We start from the raw sequence: 20,189 nt of genomic DNA, 5'->3' as shown, positions 1-20,189 counted from the left end.
GATGGAGATTTGTGGGATGCACATCCAGGGCACGAAGCTCCCATTCCACCACATCCCAAAGATGCTCTATTGGGTTGAGATCTGGTGACTGTGGGGGCCATTTTAGTACAGTGAACTCATTGTCATGTTCAAGAAACCAATTTGAAATGATTCGAGCTTTGTGACATGGTGCATTATCCTGCTGGAAGTAGCCATCAGAGGATGGGTACATGGTGGTCATAAAAGGATGGACATGGTCAGAAACAATGCTCAGGTAGGCCGTGGCATTTAAACGATGCCCAATTGGCACTAAGGGGCCTAAAGTGTGCCAAGAAAACATCCCCCACACCATTACACCACCACCACCAGCCTGCACAGTGGTAACAAGGCATGATGGATCCATGTTCTCATTCTGTTTACGCCAAATTCTGACTCTACCATCTGAATGTCTCAACAGAAATCGAGACTCATCAGACCAGGCAACATTTTTCCAGTCTTCAACTGTCCAATTTTGGTGAGCTCGTGCAAATTGTAGCCTCTTTTTCCTATTTGTAGTGGAGATGAGTGGTACCCGGTGGGGTCTTCTGCTGTTGTAGCCCATCCGCCTCAAGGTTGTGCGTGTTGTGGCTTCACAAATGTAAAGGGTGGTGGCTGTAAAGGGTGGTGGTGGCGCAATGGATAAGACACATGCCTTTGGTGTGAGAGACCCGGGTTCGAATCCACTGTGAGACACCAATGTGTCCCTGAGCAAGACACTTAACCCCTAGTTGCTCCAGAGGCGTGCGACCTCTGACATATACAGTATAGCAATTGTAAGTCGCTTTGGATAAAAGCGTCAGCTAAATGAATAAATGTAAATATAAATGTAAATGTACAAATGCTTTGCTGCATACCTCGGTTGTAACGAGTGGTTATTTCAGTAAAAGTTGCTCTTCTATCAGCTTGAATCAGTCGGCCCATTCTCCTCTGACCTCTAGCATCAACAAGGCATTTTCGCCCACAGGGCTGCCGCATACTGGATGTTTTTCCCTTTTCACACCATTCTTTGTAAACCCTAGAAATGGTTGTGCGTGAAAATCCCAGTAACTGAGCAGATTGTGAAATACTCAGACCGGCCCGTCTGGCACCAACAACCATGCCACGCTCAAAATTGCTTAAATCACCTTTCTTTCCCATTCTGACATTCAGTTTGGAGTTCAGGAGATTGTCTTGACCAGGACCACACCCCTAAATGCATTGAAGCAACTGCCATGTGATTGGTTGATTAGATAATTGCATTAATGAGAAATTGAACAGGTGTTCCTAATAATCCTTTAGGTGAGTGTAGACTCAGCATGAAACTGCATGCAACTTTACAGTGATGTGCTTTATTACAATGTCCAACGCATTCTCATCCTAGGGCGTCATATACTGACGCTTTTGACATTTCGTCTACATCGAACGCACATGGCACCCTTTAGCGTCAGTATGACACGCACAGAGCTTTGTTCGGTTATGGGTAGGTTTAGGTCTGGGGTAGGGTTAGGGTTAGACCGCTAGGAGGCGCCTTCTGGCCCATATCTATCTGCGTCTCATATTGACACTAAAGGGTGCCATGTGCGTTCGATGTAGACGAAATGTCAAAAGCGTCAGTATATGACGCCTTGGGATGAGAACGGGCTGCAATGTCAATAGGTCAACTATAATGCTGCATGGATACTGTTAATACGGTCGCCAAAATGTGTCATTCTTAGCTGTTTACAGTTTCCAAGCAACGTAGCAAAACAAAATTTTCTGCTAAATTTGCAGTCACACAAGTATGCATCTTTGAAGTATGCAGCTCATCCAAAAATGAGAACTGAGTTATACAAGTACTATGTACCAATGAATAAAATGCATAAAAAATAAAGAAGCGTGACTGATTAGCATACTAATTACATATATAATCTTACACATGTATGTAATCACCTTACCTAAACTTAGAAGCTCGGTTTTAGAGCTCGTTTTAGAGCTGTTTTCAGAGCTCGTAATGTAAAAGTGTGACAGCGATGTAATGTGTGAAACAGATCGAGGAACAGACAACACTGTCATCAAAAATAACTCTGCAGATGTCTGAGAGAAATATTGCCCAGAAAGAGCACACATGGTCTCTCCACATGTAATGAACGAGCCTCTATGCTTTTCTGTTCTACGTCTCTCTCCCATTATTCACATCCGTCTATTTTTGGTCTGACGTTGTTCGTTATTTGTGGTACCACCTGCAAAGCCTTTAATTAGCTCACATCTGCTTCACTCCCTCCCGACTGATGCACTTGGCTCCCCTCCACTCTAAAAGACCATCATGAAGCATAACCCCCCAAATCAAAAGGCCATCAAGACAAAAGCAAGCTAAAATTGCAAATACTTCTGATTCTGTGAAGACTGCCGAATGAGATGCCATATTACGAGCTGGTGCATTTTCATCTGACAGACAGAGAATGGAGTCTTCAAACAAACCCGTCATCAGTTCGAGAGAAGCAAAACAACAGGGATTAAATATAGATTTCTGTGCTCTTTGTCAGCCAAGGCAATCTTGAAGACAAAAAGCAATCAATAATGCTCAAAAGAAAACTAGAAAAGGGACAAAACATTTTTTAAGAGCGTTTCAGCAGGGACATGTTTCCGTTCTGCTTTCAAGTTGAAATCTGTTTGCTTTTTTTTTTTTTTGCTTTGTGTTGCAGTCCTGCGCCGGAGTTACTCATGCAGCGTTTGCAAAGTGGTCCTGAACTCCATTGAGCAGTATCACGCACATCTCCAGGGCTCCAAACACCAAAACAAGTGAGTGTAAATTTATTTTCTCTCCTAAATGATTCCTTCACATCTCTCCAAGGCCCTGTTTACACCTGGAATTAATATGCGTGTTGGTCGATCGAATCATGAGGGAGACACATGCCCGTTTACACCTGGTGTTTTAATCTGTCTCTTTTGTCCACTTTCAACCACTTCTGGCTGTATTTCTTCAAGGGGAGGGTCTATGGCTGGGTAAATGTATGATCTTTTTCAGATCTTTCGATCTAATGGACGAAATAAGCTCGCACAATTTATATATGAATGCAAAAGGATGTGATAAACATACGGAGAGCAGCAGCTTTCATTTCTGCTCTGACAGCGGCAAGTCCACGCCGAACACAGTGAGTGTGTGTTAGAAATCAGCAGTGGTGAGAGAACATTGTGCTTGGTACATTTTTCATCTTCAAACCAAACTTAGGTCTCGACAAAGTTTAAATCCTGTCTGGCTAGCGCACTTCCCATAATGTTTATACATTAGGTAAGTAGGCGTAGAGTAGGTGGTCTTCTGTGGCTGTTCGAGACACATTCACCAGGCTGTGATAAACTAATGTAAAAAAAAAAACTGAACTTCCTGCTTCAATAGGAAATAGGAGGTGTCCTTCAATGCGGTCTTTACATGCTTTCACCCTTCTGTTTAAATCTCTGGCTGTGTTCGAAATCGCCCCCTATACATTCACTATTGCCTTCTTCCACTAATATAGTCCACTTGAAAGAGTGAATGAAAATTAGTGAATTCAGACACTTCGCAAACTGGCAGCTCCAGTAGTAAGATGGAGATTTATCTTGAACTCTGCAATGGAAACTAGCATGTATAAACCGTAATTAAACAATTTAATAATCAATTAAAAGCGAATTTATACCTGTATGATATTACACCCTAGCCACATTGGACCATTGGTTTGGAAAATGGATGGATGGATGATTCAGCTGCAGGCGCCATCTTCTGTCTAACGCGAGAATTCATTCAGCATGACCATCACAGTGCATTATGTCTTTTCTCTTGCCATTGAGCGTACATCAGTTGTACACTCATTATTGCAATGCTTTTCATTATTCTCTCTTTTCATCCTTCAAGTCTTCTCTGAGATCAGCTTTATCAGTTATATTTCTTATGCATAACCATTTACTGCTTCTGTCCTCAACGGGAGCATCACTGGTCTCAGTTATCACAGCCGCTCAGGTCTGCTGCCTGTTCAATAGAAATCACTGAGATACTGCCATAACTTTCCACACTGCACAGACTAATCATGCAGGATTCCATTACATGTGCTGCTAACCGGTGGGATATCTGTGATTAAAACGCTCTCACTAAGGCTTCCATATTAAAACATCAGTTTCTCAGTCTTTTTTTTTGAACTCAGAGCACAGCTCCCTATTAAGAACAATGGTTTGGCTTCCCCATTTGCTTTCTTAAAGTCCACCCAAAAATAAATTGCTGGAATTATTTATTCATGCCATTCAAAACCCATAAGCGTTTTTTTTTTTTTAAAGGAGAGGTTCTGAAGAATCTTTGTCCAGGTTGCTTCTATTACCATGTCTGTCAAGTTCCCAAAAGAACAGAACTAATTGTAATTATTATTTTTAAATGGTGTCACATCAATGATTTTATACATTATTTGTTCTTGTGATAAAATGTCATTGACATCAAACCAGTGTTTTTTTGCTAAGTTTTATGACAAAAGCTCTGTAATTTTAATTTTGGGTGGAACAATTCAGTCTAGTAATGGTTCATCTTGAAATACAAACTATATAAAAGTTATTCTAAAGTATAATTGATAAAAACCAGTAGAGATTTTACAGGAAAAAGACCACAACCTGAAGTTGGATGTTTTTACAATTATGCTGAAAGGCATTTTACTTGCTAAAACGTATGAAATATCAATCAGACAACAGAAAGCATGTAGAAGAATGTGTACAAAAGGTTTTTCAGCAAAGTTTTGCTCATTTAATAATTTAGAGGCCCTTGAAATTTGTATCAAATATGAAACAGTGAGCTTTATAAGGTTATACGGTTATCCAGCAGGACTTTTTGTCGACCAGCTTCACCAGCTAATGTTTGCTGCTGATGAACATGTGGGCTAAACAACAGCCTGAACCAGCAGGGAAAGTCATGTTGGTTATTTAACCAGGTTCAAATAACATGATGTTTTCTATTCAGATAGAGGTGGGTAAACATTGCCACCTGTGATCACTTAGAAACAATTAAAGTCACTTCTTGTTTCCGTCTGACAGAGCCCTCTGTGCATCAGGCAGCGTTGTTTAGTTGATCTGCCACCCCGTTTGCCTCCAAATCCACCCAACTGCCTCAAGCAGGATATGCCCATCAAACTTGTAATGAAATAAAAATGAATTAGAAGAGAAAGCAGAGAGAGAGAGAGAGAGAGAGAGAGAGAGAGAGAGAGAGAGAGAGAGAGAGCGAGAGAGAGATGAGGTAGTAGAGCTCCCACTGTTTGTCCAATCATACACACGACTGACAGAAATGAACCCCACTTCATAAGTGGAACTGTCAGGTTTAGAGCCTGTTGTGAAGGCACTTTTTCATCGTCTTCGTTTCGAGGCAGCTGGCCTGTTTCTGCTAGCTACGTGAGTCAACAACAGCCCCTAATTGCTTTTCACAATAAACCAATTGATTAACATGCCAACGGAGCCTGGATTGGACAGGAGGACTCCAGCTGAAATCCAAATCACTACTATTTTACAATCATTAATTGTAATTAGAGCTACATCCTCTCTTACGAGGAATCACTGACAGCCAGGAAGAGTATTGATTAAAGAGGATGTTTCCCTATCTTGTCGCTGCAGCGGGTCCCTGCGTATTCTGATGAAGGAGAGGAAGAGTTTATGTAAGGGTCTGTTTTGCATTAAGACAGCAAAAAGGAGAGCGGGTTTTTTTTTGTGTTTTTTTTCATGTAACCCCTGCAGTACATCAGCGCTCAGGATACTGTTGTGGGAGGACAGCGTTTCCGATCCGTGCCAAACACAAGCAGCTTCCTACTACATAAATATTAACTTTCTTTGTTGAAAACTAACACTTTTGTCTACAGCATTTAACATGCTTTGCCAACCTGCATTAAGCACTGATTGCAGACCTTAACAAATGAAGAATATTTAACCCTCTGGGGTCTGAGGGGTTTTCTTGGCCCTGGAGGTGTTCTGACATTTGTGCTTTTTTCAGTTATTCATAAACATGTTAATGGCAAAGGTGTAAATTCACTCTATATAGCACAAACAGGGCTACCATAATATGTTATCAACATGCATGTATATGTTTGAATTTTTAAGAGAATAATGTTTATGCGTGGTTATAAAAAAAAAAAAAAAAAAGTTGCTGAAATAAGACCACAAAACACATACTAAATATGTGTCAATAAGACTTTTGACTAATGAATGTTGTCGCTTCGAGTTCTGGCTTCAAAATGATGTGAAAATCATCCTGCCTAATCGTTCACATAACACAATACATTGATTTACACTTTGTAAAACAGTTTTTTTGTCAGAAGAGGTTTATGCATGGGAGTGGTAATGGCCTATCAATATTAATGAGATTCAGACCAGGGGTGTGACAGACACTCCCCACATTCCTAAAAAACAACAACAAAAAAAACTGTTAGCATACATTATCCAAAGTAAACTGATGAGCAATTAATTGTTTTGGACGCACAATGTATGTATATATCTGTTGATGGTCCATAAGACAGAGAAATATCACTGCGAGTATCTGTTTATGGGCCATGACCGCACGTATTTAGTGACGCACGCAATGAACGGATCGTTCGCGAACGACACATGCATTTCAAACATTTACACCTGTATTCACAAACATCTGTGCATAAGGCAGTATGGAAGCATGATAAGCAGTGTCATAGTCTAACCAAAACCATACGTTTATATATATATATATATATATATATGTATATATATTTAATGTCTAGTATTTAGACAGTAGGCCTAGGCTATCACATATTTTAACGGAGGCTGAAATATATTTAGACTAAATCACATTACACTTAAGCAGATATTCGCAAATAAGCTACATTAAACATAAGGCAGTATTTTAGCATGATAATCAGTGTTATAAGCTAATCAAAACTGAGTGAAATATATTTAATATACAAGTATGTTTAGAGAGTAATAGCCTATCACACTGAAAAAGTTTACACTTGAGCATATACACGAATGTTAGGGATATTGTAAGGCAATCTTTCCTGTAAGATGTCAAAAGCTAGCCAAAACTAAGCAAAATATAGTCTGAAAATTCATATGAGTTCTATATTATCAGAAAAATTATTATATAACAGTAAAACTTACTCTGAAATTGTGTCCTCGGCGGGATCAATTCGCTCTTCAAAATGCTGCCGTTCGTCGTCCGAGTTACAATCTTCCTCTGAGGAAAAGGTGAATTCTTCCTCGCTGTCCAGAATCATCTGAAGGGCGTCTTTACCGGAGAAGCGTGCCATACTCAAAACGCGATGAACTATCAGTGAGTCTGATGAAGAAACTGTGTTTGTATGGCATTGATCGGGGGGCGTGTGCGATGCATAGATCACCTAAACTATTTACCATGTGAATAGTGCCGGGGGCGGGGCTGCCTCAGCTCATTAGAGATAATGAAGGGAGAACGAAAAAACGGTACCTCTCCTTGCTTTTAAATGGACTACATAAGCTGAGAATATTTGTTTTTTATATAAATTACTTCATTTAAAAGAAGAGATTTCAATCTTCATAAAGACATATCTCACGTGTCTGTGTGAGAAGTATTCGCTGAGTTATGGTTCATTTTCGGACGCGTTTCAGAATGGACTTAACTGACAGAGAGAAGGCAGAACTCGCTTCGTGTTTATTTTTCTTTATTTGGCGAACAGCACAACACTTTGTTTTTATTGTGAGTATACACAAAAATAATACACATTTAACAGGATCGATTGATGTATGAAACTCCTATGGAAAATTTCTTTTACACTGATAAAAAAAAAGCGAGCAGATCACGCCGGCGTGATTGCCGACCTCAGAGGGTTAAAGGTGACCTATTATGCCCATTTCCACATGATGTACTATAAATCTCTGATGTCCTCAGAATGTGTCTGTGAAGTTTCAGCTCAAACTACCACCCAGATTTTTTTATTATAGCTCGTCAAAGTTGCCCCGTTTTGGGTGTGAGGAAAAACGCTCTGTTTTTGTGTGTGTCCCTTTAAAAGCAAATGAGCTGCTGCGCCCCGCCCCGTTCAGAAGACAGCCGATCCTTTACATGTGCTTCGGATACAGGAACAACATAACAGCTGAATTTCTGTCAGGCAAAATGTCGATAATACCCAGTCGCAGAGTAAAGCCAGAGTCAGACACAAATGAAGAGAGTCAGGAAGAGGCTTCAACTGTTAGACTGTACATGGACATTTCTGAATGGTTAGTGGATACATTTATGTAACTTAGTTGTTGTGGAGTTGATTCATCTCATCGACTAGCCTGTATGTAAGCCGTCATGTTAATTATAAACTGTTGCATAGGTGCTTGTTTGTGAACTGTATTAGGATGCTCATAGAGCCAGAAAATATATGCTGCATGGAGATAGAGCAGGTATCGTTTAGTTTACGGTTATAATGTCGGACTGCTGCTTCTCACTCAGGGCGGAATAGTGCAAATCGTCACCAGTCGTGTGCGGGGTTTCCCTACTCTTATGTAGGAGTAGGGGGATATTTGAAACAGCTTGTTCTGAGAGATAGATAATGATATATGGGGATTATAAAAAAAAAAAAAAGTAGTGGGTGGATTTTTACCTTTATAGGCTGGTTGTTCACACACTCAAACACCTTAAAAAAGTTAATTTTGATTAATAGGTCCCATTTAACTGATGAACTAATGTAAACTACCTAACTATAAATCTAAAACAGGCTATTTGTTGTAAACATCATCAGTATACACAATACAAACAGTATATTATTACAAGGCTCTCTGGGATACTTGATTCTGATTAGTCAACCGTGGCATTCTGTTGTCAGATATATTTGTGTAAATGACTCTAAACTGGATAACTGACTGTTATCCTAGACAACCAGTGTCCTATCTATCATGTATACATACCTACAATAGTTTCTTCTTATATGGATAGTTCAGCCATGAAACGCCTCGGTTATGACTGTAACCTTGTTTTCCTAAAGAGGGAACAAGACGTTGCGTCATTACGACACTTTTGGAACGCGTGATTGCGTCTTGAAGCACGTGTGAAATGAGTCCAATGGTGTGATGGAACGTCATTGGTGGGTGATGGCATGACCAGGAAGGTCTAAAGCACCCCTGAACCAAACAATGTCAGCTTCTGATAGGCTAAAGCAAGTCAATCACAGGGAAGTTGATTCCCTCTTCAGGGAACCGAGGTTACAGTCGTAACCGAGGCGTTCCTTTTCAAGGGAACTTGCGCTGCGTCGTAAGTTGCAACAATATGGGAAAGTGAATACCCACTATGCCATGCTGACTAGTGTCTAGTGTGAATCCTGTTTGGAGGACAACTAAGACTGCAGGACCTGGGAGCCTAGAGTGAAGCCCAGGTCAAGGTCATAAAACCTGATGAATGTGTGCGGAGAGGACCAGCCAACCGCAGCACGTACGACATGAAGAGAAGCCCCAGAAAACAAGGCTTTTGATGCCACCATACTCCTAGTAGAATGGGCCCGAACTGCCAAAGGTGAAGGCTGACCAGCCGATTCATAAGCAACAGAGATAGCCTCAACTACCCACTTGCTCATTCTCTACTTATAAGCTGGGTACCTCTCTCTGGGTGACCCAAAGCACACAAAGAGTTGATCAGATTTACGCCACATGGCAGCTCTCCCGTTTTTCACTGGGCAAAGCAGATTTAATTTCTCCTGGTCTGACATACGAAGGGGCGGAGGACAAAAGGCCTGCAGCACTACAGATCGGGCCACATTAGTGGGGACCTTAGGAACATAACCCAGCATAGGGTGAAGACAAGTCTTGCCAGCCAGGTGCAAACTCCAAACATGAAGGGGAAACCAAAAGGGCTTGTAAATCTGACAATGATATAAATTGCCAAGCTTCAAAAAGACAAAAAAGGTCCTTTAAAATACCATAAAATCCATAGGATAGATTAGATTCAACATTATTGTCATTGTACAGCCAATGAAATGTAATTAGCATCTAATTTAGCATCTGTCTGTCTTGCTATCTTCATTAACATGCTTTGTTTATTTACATTTTATTTTAAAAAGGCCATATTTGAAATGGAAATATGAATTAACCTTTATTACAAACAAAAGCACAACATATGCCAATTTCTTCTTTGATTCGGACCTAAAAGCTACAAATTTGAGTCAGAAAGTCAGAAAGAAAAAGAAAAAAATTAACAAATGCAACTGTAAGATAAACCTGCATTATGCATAACTGTTTGTGTCTGGTGTCGGTCTTGTACTTAAAAAGCAAATTTTGGTAAATCAGTGAGCATTGTTTTCTGTGGGCTGTCTGAGACTGACCTTAGTGAAACCAGTCAAAGTTGCTGAATCAATGTCCAGAGTTACGGTAGTTACAATTAACGGCTAAACATTTAGCAATGGCTTATTTATAGCACAATTCATTGACTGCAGTATGCTGTGGTGCCGTGTACTGGATGCTTAAAACTAAATTTGAATTTCAAAAAAGGTAATTTGGTGTCATGTATGATGTATCTATGGGGGAAAAAAGTTATGCGTCCTGTATAATCATAAGTAGAAAATCTTTTATTTTAACAACTTAAAAAAAAAAACGTATCCTGTAATCAAAAACAAATGGAAAGGTCAAAAAGTAATAGAAATGGAACATGGAAATGTAAAAGCAAAAGTAAGATATAAAAAATATTTTCAAAAACTACACAAAATAAAAGCCATAAAAAAAAAATAAAAAAAAAACTTGGTCAATAAAGGTGGAAACCCTCAATTACATAAAATCTAAAAAATAGTATTTTTAATATAAATAAAAACTACTTGTGCACCATAAAAACTAACTAAAACTAAAACCGAAATTCAAAAATACAAAAAATAATACAAAATAATAATAATAATAATTGGTCAATAAATGTGGAAGCACCATACTTCAGCACCATAAAACTAACTGAAACTACAATCATAATACAAACTAAAACAAAATAAAAATCACAGCTATAATAATCAATGGGTCATAATTGGGAAAAGGAGCAGCTCCATATCTAATGATGTCTATTAAATAAAGCCCTGAAACTTGAGGGAATTAAAGCTCATCTGTGAAGTCATTATCATAATTATTAAGATCATTTGCAAAATCTCATGGCAAATTTGTCAAGTGAGCAAAAAAAGATCGAAGATATGCTTTCAGTTCAGCAATGAAAGCTTGAAAAAAGAAAGATTCAGTATTGTAAAGTTGTAGTCTCTCTCTCTCTCTCTCTCTCTCTAGGGAATTAAAGCTCATCTGTGAAGTCATTATCATAATTATTAAGATAATTTGCAAAATCTCATTGCAAATTTGTCAAGTGAGCAATAAAAGATCGAAGATATGCTTCTCTTTCTCTCTTTCTCTCTCTCTCTCTCTCTCTCTCTCTCTCTCTCTCTCTCTCTCTCTCTCTCTCTCTCTCTCTCTCTCTCTCTCTATTTAGTCATGTCACCAGAAATGCCCACTGAATTTAGACATTATTGCTTCTTGATTTATGGTGAAAAATGTAGAATTGGACACCAATGTGCAGATTAAACACTCAGCCTGTCTTCTCTCTGCATAGACAGCGGTTTGTTGATGGATGCACTGACTTCAGGACTGTTTCTCCTCTCTTTCCTCATCTTTTCCACTGTTCAGTCTTGTATTACACAATCAAGCATTCCGTGAAAAGCAGCAATGACAGTCCAAACTCTGACGGCTATAATTATCTATCTGAAGACCAGGAAGGGAACATCAGAGAGACGTCCTGCTTTAGTGGGCGGAGAGAGCTGTCACACACCCAGGCACCCCCCGCTGTAGCCCGTATGTGGAATGAATTAAATTTGCACCTGTCACTACTGCAATTCATTCAAATTCATCCAAAAAGGAAAGTTGTTTTCATCATACTATATGGTATTTTCTTATTTTCTTAAATCAAATTCAGTGAGAATATAATGATATAACTTTCATTTTTGAGTGAACTACTCCTTTAAAATCTAGTGATGAGTAAACATTTATTTTTTATTTTATTTTTATTGATCTACCTGGTTCAAATCACGATGGAAGTAATCAAGTGGTTTCAGGTGGCCACGCAGACGGTGCATTTTCGGTTCAGCGCACTTACATATTAGCATCTCTTCTGCATGAGCAGCATTTAGCCTCTCTGTTATTTCTGAGTTTGGTTTCAAGGTGACACTGTAGGACAGCTGATGGGGAGTTCACACACAGAGAGATCTGTAGCAACAACAACGAGAGTTGACAATTTCCAGCGACATGATTGACAGCTGCTCTTGATGGGATGCAAAAAAAGTTTAACCCTATGCTAATTAGAAGAAACACTTCTACCAATAGGAGTGAAGACATTGGCGTGCACTAGATTTGTGAGATACTAGTTGAGTGTTGTGAGATTCCTGACTATGTTTACTTTCTGTCCAAATGCTAGGATATACATTAAAAACATATGCATGTTAAACTTTAGTCTCAAAACGATTAACACATGCATGCACAATTATCCATGCACTTGATAAATGCTGCAGATGTTTTACTATCCACAACCAAATGCAAAATTCAGAAATGAATGTGTAGCAATTTGTACAAATAGAGACATTTTTGTAAATACAAATGTTTTCTTTTGTATTTGTGTATCATAATTTGCACATGCAACAAAGAAGATGTGCATTTGTGGATAATGTGACACGCGTGCATTCATTGACGTCTTTTCTGAGTCGATCTCATTTGGTTTTCAAGCGTGTCACAACCCACACACAAACAGCTACAAATTAATAGGCTAGGTACTATTAATGTGTGCACGACTACCCGTCTATTTGACAAATGCACAAATATGCATTACTACATTTAAACTAATACTTTACTACTTGTATGTGCAAAATCCAGAATTACATGAATGTGCAGCATTTTGTACAAATAAAAATTTAAAATGTCCCGCTGTCGCTCGTCAATATAATGGCAGTAAATAGCGACCAGCGTCAAACTTTTTTTTTAAAGTATCATAGAATGGTCCCATGCAACACGTGTCATATATCCCAAGTGTTCTGGGGGTGCACAATAGGGTTTGAAAAAAAAAACCCAGAAATTTATTGTATTATTTAATGAAAATCCTGACCTTGGTCGTTGGTCTTCTGTGCTCGACTGACTGTGCGACTTGAGACTCTATTAGCGCAGCAGTTCACTCTGTCTCGCCCAGAAAAAGCACACAAGTTGAAACACAAAAGAACACACCATGAAACAGCTAGAAATCACAAAAAAAAGGCATTTGTGTGCTTTCTTCTCTGAATTGAATATCTCCGGACCGGGATTCTGCCTTTCAGACGATGGTCAGAATGACTGTTGACATATGTGAACTTATACGACAACAACTTGTTACGGCAAACATAGATTGTATTATATGTCCCGTTTTTCTTAGCCTTGATTTCTCACAACTTGTGTGCATTTTCTGTGAGAGTTGGAGTGAATTGCGCCGCTGATAGAGTCTGATGAACGCTCATGTGATCTGAAAAAGAAAGAAGGACATACGGCATTAGAACAACACCAGGGTGAGTAAATAAAGACTTTTTCATTTTAGGGTGAACTAACCCTTTACATGTAATATTTTACAGTTTAATATTATAGAATTTTATAAATAAAATCTAAAATATTTAATGAAATGAACATATAATAATACTCACTTTTAATAATGAATAATAGTAGCCTTCAGCAAAAAGAAAAACAAATGTTTTTTTTTTTTTAACAGCGCAATATAGCCACTCAACAAGGTCATCTGTCCAGACCTACATTTAGGATCTAAATTGGTGTCTGTTCCGTGCACATTTAGCACACTCCAAATTTAGGGATAATGATATGGCTGATAAGGAGTAGCAGTTTGATTCAAGCTGTGCTCTTACATCTTCAAGGAACCCTGTGATTGTCTGCGCATCCTTCCGGCTGTGATTTCCCAAAGTGGATGATGCAGTAACTCAGTGTCCCCAGTATTTACCTCTGACCAATGCAGACTACCAGACAGGTTGTCATCATCATCAGCCACAGACAGATGATACCTGCAGAGATGAAGGTTTTAGCCAATCATATTCACTGGCTTTTACCCCGACCACAGTCTGTCTGCTCCATTTGTGTCTGAAACGCAGTTGGTGGCCAGTAATAGTCTCACTGCATCGTGACCAGGGAGCTTGTGGTACAGGGTCACGCCAGGCTGTGCTGACAGGATGTGTTAGCAGTGCTTACCCGCCACTGGCCAGTGTCGCCCTCTTTAGAGCTCTAGGGTGCACTGCTGGAGGAAGACTGCCTGGTTTTGCATCTGCGGCCCACTCCCACTGCGTCCTCTAAAAGCATTATGCCACTCTCTTTCTGCCACCGAGGCTCGGGCCATCATTTCCTGTAGCGTCACACTGACTCTTCTGAGCCATAGCACTCACACCCCAACTTAAACTCCATCAGAACACGTCAGCCAAATTGCATCGACCACACAGAGATGGATTCAGACTCACACATTTCTCCCTCTTAGGAAACATAAAAATAGAAACAGATGAGACAAGTGTTAAGAGACAATTAGAGCTCCATACACATTACTGAAGGCTCTGAGTTTGACTAATTAGAATGTTTCAGTTTTTTGTGTGCACAGAATGAGCAAGGTCAATTTGTAATTAAGCGGAATTACAGCAAACTGGATCTCAGAAAGCACAACTGTAAACATTATTAAAGGCACACTATGCAATATTTGTACCTTAATATAACAGCTTCGAAATCATTTAGATGGTGAACGAACTGGTAGTAGGTCGAATCATCCCGCAAAACCAGCAATGCAAGTTTGAGAATGGCGCTCCGCCAAATCTCGCGAGAATCATGACTTGCTTTACGGCACGACGTCACATACATCAACAACATATGAAGCAGCCTCTATGGAAGACACTAGCACGCATTTCAGACGTGAATCGTGGCAGAGTCGACGAAGAAAGCGCGGTCGGAAGAGTGCAGGGACGGCTCTGCGTGAGTGCTATTTACGACAGTAACGTTAAATACAAGTACTCCACAGCAACACTAGGGGTCGCTGTTTGAGAAAAACGGAAACTGCATAGTGTGCCTTTAAATAAAAACTGTAAAAATATATTAAGCAGCACATCTGTTTTCACCTTTGATAAGAAATCAGCATATAGAATGATTTCTGAAGGATCATGTGACAATGAAGACTTCAGTAATGACTGCTGAAAATTGTATAATAATTTATTTTAAAAAAGTATAAACATTGTATAATAGAAAAGTTATTTAAAAAATGTTTAATTAAGTTATTGTAATAATATTTCACAATATTGCTGTTATTTTTTTATGTAATTTTGATCAAATAAATGTAAACGTGAGGAGCATAAGAGACTTATTTCAAAAACATATTTCTGAAAAACTCTGACAAATTGTCACAGTGTGTGGCTGAGGAGGAAGTGTATGAATAAAGTCAAATTAAATAATTTTAACATCAGTCACAATGAACAGGAGAATAACATAACCACATACACCTAAACGCATATCAATGCAGGACAAAGACCAGACTGAAACTGAGGACATATATACACAGGCAAACCAAGGAGCAAACGAGATAATTAACGAGGTGATTAACAAGACACAGGTGAATCGGATGAATAAATGAAACTCGTGGGGGGAAACTGGGTCAAAGGCAAACTAACAAAATCAAAAAATACAAAGACAAAACAAACATAACCCTGACACAAATCATATTGATCACAAACTTTAGAAAAATTGTGTATTAGTAGAGTAGTCTCAGTTCCTGGCAAAAGTTGTTGTTGTTATTATTATTATTATTATTAGTATTATTGTTATTATTATTATTATTATTATTATAATTATTATTATTTTAATGCAAGTGAATTTCTTATGAAACTCTCATGGGGAGGGGGTCATACAAAATATTATATTTGGGGCAACATTTATTATGAAAGCATTATACAAATAAATTTGAATTATTAATAACTATTTTAATTAATAATATTTTACAGATCATATTTAATCTTTTTTTTCACTTTGATGAAAAGATACATTCCAATTATTTAATTTTTAAAGATTTTTTTAAAGTATTACACTTTACAAAAAAAAAAATAGTATGCATATTTTTATATTAATATATCCATATTAATTTTATTATGTTAATATTTATAATATATTTTAGAATATAGACTAGAAAATATAGAGGGATTTAGCTGCTTCAGCATATTTGGTGATATATTACTTCCCATTAAAAAAAAAAATAATAATATTGTAAAAACCTGCTTTAATGGAGACACATGTGAGATTACTTTCCAGAACATTTTGAGAAGCAGGATATTAAGGCATATTTGCTCTTTATTTAATCTCAGTGGTGTCTATAAGTAACAACTGCTACACTAAAGAGACCTAATTTGTGATTTTGTTTCCAGCAGGATCCATTATGCTCAGAGTTGCATTTTAAGTATGTTACCTAAGGTACTTGTGGTCTGCAGAACAGACATTAAGCGGTCCGATTTCAGTTCATTTTCTCCTGCAGTTGCAGACACCAACTCATCTATAACATTCCCTCCCTCTAATGTTCTCCATCATAGCTGCAGGTGAAAATGGATCTGACTAGCTAACCATAAACTTCGGTTGTTGGATTGCCAGTTGTGCTGCAGGTGAAAGTCAAGAAGAGTTAAACGTGTTTAGATGGTGAAAGCGCATCTTACCAGATCCCATCTCCACCCACTATAGAGTCTATGAACAGAGTGGAAGCGTGGAAGTGGTTGCTCCAGGATTGCTCTGATACAGCTGTGCATATAAATTTAACAGGCCATAATGCAATAATTAATAAAGTAATAGCATCTGGTCCAAAAATAGCAATGGAAATTGAATTTTTATTTTTATTAAACATAATAAATGACTTGCAGTAACCACCGACAAAAAACAAAACTTGTTTACTAAATTAAAAAAGAATTAGCATAAAAATATGTGGATGGAAACCCAAATACTCTCTCTTTTCAGGTGTGTAGTCTGTTAAATATTATCTAAAAATACAAATGTTGTATAAAAATGATGTCAGTGTTTCCATCCAGGGGGTTTGAAAATGGCAACAGATTTCAGTAACACTTTATTTCGATGGACAGACATTCTACTAACTATAAGTAACTTTGCAACTACATGTCAATGAGCCATTAAAGTATTAGTAGACTCTGCTTAATATCTGCTAACAATTTATTTTGATGCTCCCCCAACAGACATTCTACTGACTATGAGTAACTTTGCAATTACATGTCAACTTATTCTACTAACCCTAACACCTACCTCTACTACAGTCTACTATACTCCAATGAGAATTAGTTGACGTAGTTGCAAAGTTACTTGTAGTTAGTAGAATGTATATAGTGGACAAGTGTAACCCAGATTTCTGACCTTTAAACGTGGTGTGACGAGGAGTGGAAAACCTAAAATGGAGCTTGAGCGGAGTGATTACAGAACACTTTGAGGGAGGAGGGGAAATATCTTCCGCTCCAGTCCACACACATTCTCCGCCATTGACACAGCGCTCCCTGTTTTTTTCTTCCCACTAAGTGTGTTTTCTTATCTCCTTTACTGCTCAGGAGCACACAGGTCTGGCCTGCTGTGATTACACACCCTTTATCTTACAGTCAGGCCAGCTCCGGCCTCGCTACATCACTCGACTGGGCTTTCACCTGAGCTCTGTTTGCTCGTCAGCACTCTTAAGGAGATTTTTAGGACGTGGCCAGCGGTTGGATAAGTCAGTGATTTAGTGCAGGCGAGTGCAGGACTGCTGACAGTGTGGCTATTTACTACAGACGGTGAGGATGGGGCATGTGAGAGCTCAGGTTGGGGAGGATGCTCAGTGACCCATTTTCTGGGCGTGATAACAGTGTGGTGTGACGGGAGACTGAGTAAAGATACCTTTGTCTCACCCTGTGACAAAAATGAAAAAGGGGGGAAACGGCAAGAGAATGAGATTGCGGAAGAAGGAGGAGGAGGACAGCTGGCTGCTTGAACAGGCGTGCTGATTGATTAGATGAGAGAGGTGTAATCTGAGAGGTGTAATGTGAGCCCTCTCCACTGATGTTAAGGCCCTCTCCTCCTGCTATCGATCCCTTGGGTTGCCTGGAACAAGAAAGGAGGTTCCAGCTCATTGGGCTGCCGCTACCTGTGTAATCACTCTCCCTGAATTGGAGGAAACCCATGGGAATGGGGCAGTGGATGGGTAGACAGTGCCGTCTCTGGTGGGAAAGAGCTTATCTGTTGAGCTCATCAGACTGCCTTTCCAGCCTGTAAAAAAACGGACTGAGATGTTGCAATAAGCCATTATATGCTGAGGACTTTATACAGTACACGTATGCAAACTCAGAAGCTGAACAACCTGGAGTTTCACAATTGTTGCATTGCAAATAGTGTCAGAACACAATTCATGATGCAAGTGAATGTTTCTGCAACTTCAGCCACTTGACCATTTTACCCTTTTTCCAGAGACAAACTTTTAACTTTAAAATATGACAAACCATTATAAAAGGAAGGGAAGGAAGATGGATGGCGAATAGTGATTTATTGATAATATAAAGGTGCAGTGATGAGGTAAGTAGGGTAGTGGAGTCCAAAGGATGATCTTAATGTAGACAGCGCAATCACTGTCAGGTCAGACAATGAGCTGTGGTGAGGAGTGTGCATTTGTAGTGGCAGTGATGAGGGTGATGACACGCAGGTGTGTGTGTGTGATTGGAGATGACATGCAGGTGGGGACCAGGAGGGATCCTGGGAAATGAAGTGCAGAGGATGGTGACTAGGTAGATATGTGACCGTACTTAAATAATAATTTATTACTTCATTATTTTAAAAAGTAAATAAGTAAAAAAAAAAATACCGGTTTCGATTGTCAGCAGCACTAAGAATTGTATATTAAAAAAAAATTATATAAAAAAAATCTTATTTTATGTAAAATTACAATACTGATATTTATGACTTAATTTCTTCAATCCACAAACCAAATATTTATTTTGTCGGTATCCCACAGGCAGAACCTGATTTTACCAAGTGTAATGTTCCAGGATCAACATCTTTGTTGATACTGGAACAACATTCCAATTAATCATATTTAATCGGCAAGTTGTAAGGATGGTCCACTGAAGGCAAGTTTGTAGAGAACTGAAGTGCAGTTTATTTACAGAACATGATCAAACATCATATCATATCATGGCATTTACAGAACAGTTTATTTACAGAACGGCATGGCATGGGGCATGGCATGGGGCATGGCATGGGGCATGGCATGGGGCATGGCATGGGGCATGGCATGGGGCATGGCATGGGGCATGGCATGGGGCATGGCATGGGGCATGGCATGGGGCATGGCATGGGGCATGGCATGGGGCATGGCATGGGGCATGGCATGGGGCATGGCATGGGGCATGGCATGGGGCATGGCATGGGGCATGGCCAATACTTGACAAAGAACAAGGCAAACATGAGGGTTTAAATACACAAGGACTAATGACAAGACAAGGGACACCTGTGAACAATGACAACATGACAAGACAGAACACATGGCTGGATCACATGACTAGAACAGGAGATCACATGACAGACATGAAACAGGAACATGAAACAAAACCAAATTGGGATAACTTATGGGTAGGTTTAAGTTTAGAATATGGTTAGGATTACATTTTTGGACAGGAATGATTTTCCAGGATCAACAAAATATGTTGTCTAACTCGGCAAAATCAAGATGTGCAAATCACAGTGAGCCAAGTGTTTTTAAGGCAAGTGTTATTTTTGAACGTTTCACCTTATTATTTCCATGATGAAATCACGTGACACCGCAGCCACAATAGAGATGTATTACAGATGTATTGCTTTTATTTCCTTTTCCCCTTTTTTATTCAAAATATTCACAAACTTGTTAACTATATCATGAAACATCTGATATTCAGATTCTCAAATATGTGTAAGTGAATGCATATTGTCGTTTAAACACCTTTATAATTATCATGTTAGCTAATCTATAACGCGCGATGGGGACCGCCATGCTAGCTGTCATGTAGAAAGCCATGTCTGTTTATATTTTTATCTATAGTAAAATGCAGAATTGTGCCTGTGAACACTGTTTGAGTGAACAGAAATGACAGCCGCTCAGCCACTTAATGAAAACAAACATGTCTGCGCACATCGCTTGACCGTTTCATTCATAGGCCTATATTGATATTTTTGTGCTTATATGCCCTATAAAC

General features: G+C 39.0%; 1 protein-coding gene across 1 annotated transcript in view; it reads left to right on the top strand.

The window, feature by feature from the left end:
* Positions 1–20,189, top strand: part of LOC311279964 (zinc finger matrin-type protein 4) — a 121,695-nt gene that overhangs the window by 86,367 nt on the left and 15,139 nt on the right. The window contains 1 exon segment of the mRNA XM_084391808.1: positions 2,679–2,775. Within this exon segment, the coding sequence (XP_084247934.1) occupies positions 2,679–2,775 (97 nt within the window).

Source organism: Rutilus rutilus (assembly GCF_951802725.1).
Source record: "Rutilus rutilus genome assembly, chromosome: 20".
NCBI classification, from domain to species: Eukaryota; Metazoa; Chordata; class Actinopteri; order Cypriniformes; family Leuciscidae; genus Rutilus; species Rutilus rutilus.
The sequence above is the reverse complement of the archived record's forward strand: the minus strand, read 5'-3'. Positions and strand labels throughout refer to the sequence as shown.